Source organism: Vollenhovia emeryi, unplaced genomic scaffold (genome assembly GCF_000949405.1).
Source record: "Vollenhovia emeryi isolate VEMERY1.0 unplaced genomic scaffold, V.emery_V1.0 DF942126.1, whole genome shotgun sequence".
NCBI lineage: Eukaryota > Metazoa > Arthropoda > Insecta > Hymenoptera > Formicidae > Vollenhovia > Vollenhovia emeryi.
Genome location: NW_011964240.1, coordinates 1 through 4,141, shown reverse-complemented (window position 1 = coordinate 4,141; position 4,141 = coordinate 1). Strand labels below are relative to the sequence as shown.

The 4,141-nt window shown below is 26.4% G+C and overlaps 2 protein-coding genes across 5 annotated transcripts; one reads left to right on the top strand and one right to left on the bottom strand.

Moving 5' to 3' along the window:
- The first annotated feature begins 6 nt into the window (after positions 1–6).
- Positions 7–2,419, top strand: LOC105570066. Of its 3 annotated transcripts, none has more exons than XM_012027021.1 (6): positions 7–154; positions 342–514; positions 672–890; positions 1,014–1,210; positions 1,290–1,410; positions 1,500–2,419. In XM_012027021.1, the coding sequence occupies exons 2-6, from the start codon at positions 391–393 to the stop codon at positions 1,655–1,657; spliced, it is 819 nt and encodes a 272-aa protein (XP_011882411.1). In that variant the 5' UTR covers positions 7–154; positions 342–390; the 3' UTR covers positions 1,658–2,419. The 3 variants fall into 3 exon arrangements, with proteins under 3 accessions (XP_011882411.1, XP_011882402.1, XP_011882420.1); XM_012027012.1 differs by having other exon boundaries at positions 954–1,210; XM_012027030.1 differs by lacking the exon at positions 342–514 and having other exon boundaries at positions 954–1,210.
- A 131-nt stretch (positions 2,420–2,550) lies between these two features.
- On the bottom strand, positions 2,551–4,135 carry LOC105570055 (putative nuclease HARBI1). 2 transcript variants are annotated; one of them, XM_012026991.1, is made up of 3 exons: positions 3,876–4,135; positions 3,355–3,766; positions 2,551–3,226 (listed from the first exon to the last, which is right to left on the bottom strand). In XM_012026991.1, exons 1-3 carry the CDS (start codon positions 4,070–4,072, stop codon positions 2,687–2,689), a joined length of 1,149 nt encoding a protein of 382 aa, XP_011882381.1. In that variant the 5' UTR covers positions 4,073–4,135; the 3' UTR covers positions 2,551–2,686. The 2 variants fall into 2 exon arrangements, with proteins under 2 accessions (XP_011882381.1, XP_011882389.1); XM_012026999.1 differs by having other exon boundaries at positions 2,551–3,182.
- Positions 4,136–4,141: the final 6 nt, after the last annotated feature.

Sequence of the window (4,141 nt, the reverse complement as noted above, 5' to 3'; positions counted from 1 at the left end):
AAACGTGACTGTGTCGTAGAGACAAGAGATCCTACGAGGAAACGATTATTTGTGCAATCGATATAAAATTTGATTGACAAGTTATTTACCGCCAACGCATTCCCGTCCTGGTTGAGCCACACTCGTCGAATCTGCGAAACGAAGAAGTGAAAAAGTAATATGACTTTAATATTGTACAATACTACGTTGCGACTATACTCTCTACCTGCATGATATAAGAATCCATTTTACGTGTAAAATATAATGTACGTAAAATATAAATAACGACTCTTCGAAGACACGCGAATTAATCAATGATTAGTGATCCGTGTGATCCAAAATAATACAAAGAAAATTTTTAGGTTAAAAATTGAACGGGTAATTGATTTTTGGTTACAAAAGTTTAAAGAAATGGAGAAATCTGTTATACAATCTAAAAATATCTCTCTACGTGATTTAAAATTGCTCGACGAAGAAACAAATGTCGAATATACTATAAAAGTACAAAGGGAAGACTATAATCGTGCTCATAATGGTATATATAACTTTATAATAATAATCTATATTTTAATAATAGTAATCATTAATGTAACATTTGTTACAAAGTTATTAGTTAGGTTAGAATAATTATCTTCTTATGTATATTAATATTGTCGTACATCACCATTGTATATCATTATTGTTTTCTACAGACATGATGTTTGCTACTACATTACTACAAAGAGCAAAAAAGTTACTGAGTTCTAAAGATACACATAATTCTGTTTCGCCAAAAAATATGATGGCAAATGATACCAGTAAACCCAGTTCAAACATAACAGAAACAGTAGTTCTTACTGACATTACTGAAAATATACTTCAAAATAATATTACTTCTGACAGTGAAAATGCTTCAGATACTCAAGACATAGGTAAGTTTCAGTAATAGTAGTGTGAAAATTAAAATGTAATAATTATTATTCTTTTCATCTTAGAAGTAAATAAAATAAAATGGGAACATAAAGCTATACTTCTTCTAATATCTTTATATAAAGAAAAATCAGATATACTAGGAAAAGGTAGTCATAAAAAGATGTGGACAGAAATTGCTAAGTGCATGAAGGAAAAGAAATACAAGTTTACTGGCAGTCAGTGCAATAATAAAATGGATGCATTAAAGAGACGATATCGTCAAATTACTGACCACAACGCTCAGAGTGGGAACGACAGAAAGGAGTGGATATATTTAGATGTAATATATCGATACAATAACTATTGTAATTATTAAATTATCAGACATTTTTATACATTTTTATACTTTATTTGTTTAGGTGTTAGATGACATTTTTCAAAAGAAACATTGGATAAAACCATTAGCTGTAGCAGGATCGAATGTTAAAGAACCTGAACATTCACCATTAACTGATAGTGATGAACATGAATTACCAGTCAGTAAGTAACTATAAAAAAACATTTTACTCAAGTATATTTTTATATAAAAATTATATATTATTATATAACTCAATATATTTTGTATGCAGAGCAAAGAAAAATCTCATTAAATGAAGCAAGAGTGAATTATATGGAAGCTTCATTAGAAGATAAAAGATTAAAAAGAGAGGAAACTGCTAATTACAGAGCAACAAAATTGCAAATATTAAAAGAAATAAAAGAAGCATTTGAAAATCGGAAACAGTAATGTGTGTACAGAAAGACATAAAGAAAAAAATGTAAGTTTACGTTCCAAAATCGTTAAAAATTTATGTTTCATTATACTATTAAAAATTATTCTATAATTGCTACTCGTACCTTAATAATACTACAACTCGTATTATCAAAAATATTACATTTTTGGTCACATATTTTTTTTGCTGAATAGCTAAGAAATTAATTTTGATATTGTCTAATTTAGTAACAAAGTATTATATTCAGGTTTAATTCCATGTTTTTTTTATATAATTGAGATTATTATTTTTATATATGAAAACTCAAATGTGAGTGTCTAGATGATTTAATTTAAGTATTATGTTTATTTTTTAAGCCAAAGTTTCTTTGTGATTAATATAAATATAAGCGTTATAATAAAGAAATTCTCTTGATTTGTATGGCATTATGTTAAGTTTATGTTTAATGTTTAACATATATTAAAATCATTTTTAACAGATAATATTGTATTCAGATTTAAGTGCATTTTATATAATAGAGATCATTATTTTTATATGTGAAAATTCAAATATGAATTTTTAAGTGATTTAATTTAAGTATTGTGTTCATTTATTTTTCAAACCAGTTATGTTTGTGATTATATAAACATAAGTTTTATAATAAAATGGTTCTTTCGTATTTTTATGGCATTATATTAACTTTATGTTTAACGTTTACCATATATTAAAATTATTTTTAACGAACACACGCTCACGCATGTATATGAAAAAGTACAAATATACCAAAATAATAAATATATATTTCTAAAATTATTAAATGCATATTGTTCTTACAATTTTACTTTATATTAATTATAATACAGTTTATAATATATTATAATTATATGCGAATAAAAATATACGAAAAAAATTTTTATATATTATTTAAAATGAAGGATATAAAATAGAAATCATATATTAATATTTTATGTATTATCACAAATGTAAAATACGACATCTTATTGTTTTGTACGTACAAATTCTAATTAGATAATGCTATGATATAATACATCTCTCATTAAATTCTAATTAATTCTTTCAACATCATTACAAGCAATTATTTGCATCAATCTGTTTCTTTTAATATTTCCTTCTTCTTTCAAGTTATTAGTGATACCTAGCGGTTGCATTTCATGCATTATTTCAGGAACAATAATAGGGATTTCAATACGATCATTCCGTAACAAACATATGTTATGCAATATGCAACAAGTAATTATGTAATAAGGAATTAAATTTGTTTTTGTCATAGGTAATTTATCTCCTAAATACCGCCATCGTCCTTTTAATAATCCTATCGATCTTTCAACAATCATTCGAGCAGATGACAAGCAGCGATTAAATTTTTTTTGTTCGTTAGTTAAGTGACCATTATCATGGAATGGCACCATAACATTTTTTTGGATATTGTATGCTGCATCGCCTAATAAGTGACTGTTGTCAGGAAAATACTCTGGATTACAATATTGTTGAACTCCAGAATAAAGAAACACTCGCATATCGTGGACACATCCTGGCATTCTAGCAAATACGTGAATAAATGATAAATCACTCTTACATATTACCTAAAAAAGGCAATTTGTTATATGTAATACTTTGCTAATTATTTAACTAAAATATATCCAACTTTGTAAAATATATTTACTATGTATTTTTTAATATAAAAACATGATAGATAACATTTTATTCTTACTTGTAACTGTATAGAATATCTGCCTTTTCTGTTTATATAACTATTGGCGTCTTCTTTTGGTCGAGCAATGTTTATGTGCGTTCCATCAATAATGCCCAGAACTTTAGGAAATCCATATAATGTCTGAATGTTTGTCCAAGTGTTTTCAGCTTCTTCATAGGTAGGCCATTTAATAAAGTGATTTCGAATACTATATATTGCTCGAACTACTCTTTTCGTAGTAAGCCATGCAGTTGATTTGGTTACATCAAATCGTTCACTTATAGAGCGAAACGAATCTGGTGTTGCTAGGACGTAAATAGCAATTAATATTTGCTTTACAATATTAATTTGTTCTCTTCCTTTAAATGGAATGTTATCTAATTTTGGTCCAATTAAATACATCAAACAATTAAAAGTATTACGTTCCATTCTGTAATTAAAGATATATTATTATTATGATTTGTATTATTAACACAAATATTTTATAATAATGTATGCAATATATTTTATGTATAAATATGTATATAGCTTATATTAACCTAAAATGTGATTTAAATTCGATATCTGTGTACAATGCAACAACATGTTCCAAATAGTTTCGAATTTTTGGCACTCTTCTTTCATTTCTGTTATTTAAAATTATATTTATTAACTGTTCATCATCATTACTGTCACTCGAAGAAGCACTACTAGATGACTCAAAAATAATATTATCAAATAAAATATATTCTTCCATCTTTGGGTGCTTTTCAAGAGACAAGAAGACTGACACGGTGTAAAACTGGCGTCTTTACTGGCGGAAGAA

Bases quoted from the DNA above. Each gene is read 5' to 3' on its own strand.
- LOC105570066 (XM_012027012.1), top strand. From the start codon at position 391: ATGGAGAAATCTGTTATACAATCTAAAAATATCTCTCTACGTGATTTA. The intron at 891-953 runs GTAAGTTTCAGT...TTTTCATCTTAG, and splicing joins TTCAGATACTCAAGACATAG to AAGTAAATAAAATAAAATGG. The intron at 1,211-1,289 runs GTAATATATCGA...TTATTTGTTTAG, and splicing joins AGGAGTGGATATATTTAGAT to GTGTTAGATGACATTTTTCA.
- LOC105570055 (XM_012026991.1), bottom strand. From the start codon at position 4,072: ATGGAAGAATATATTTTATTTGATAATATTATTTTTGAGTCATCTAGT. The intron at 3,767-3,875 runs GTTAATATAAGC...CTTTAATTACAG, and splicing joins GAATTTAAATCACATTTTAG to AATGGAACGTAATACTTTTA. The intron at 3,227-3,354 runs GTAAGAATAAAA...TGCCTTTTTTAG, and splicing joins GATATTCTATACAGTTACAA to GTAATATGTAAGAGTGATTT.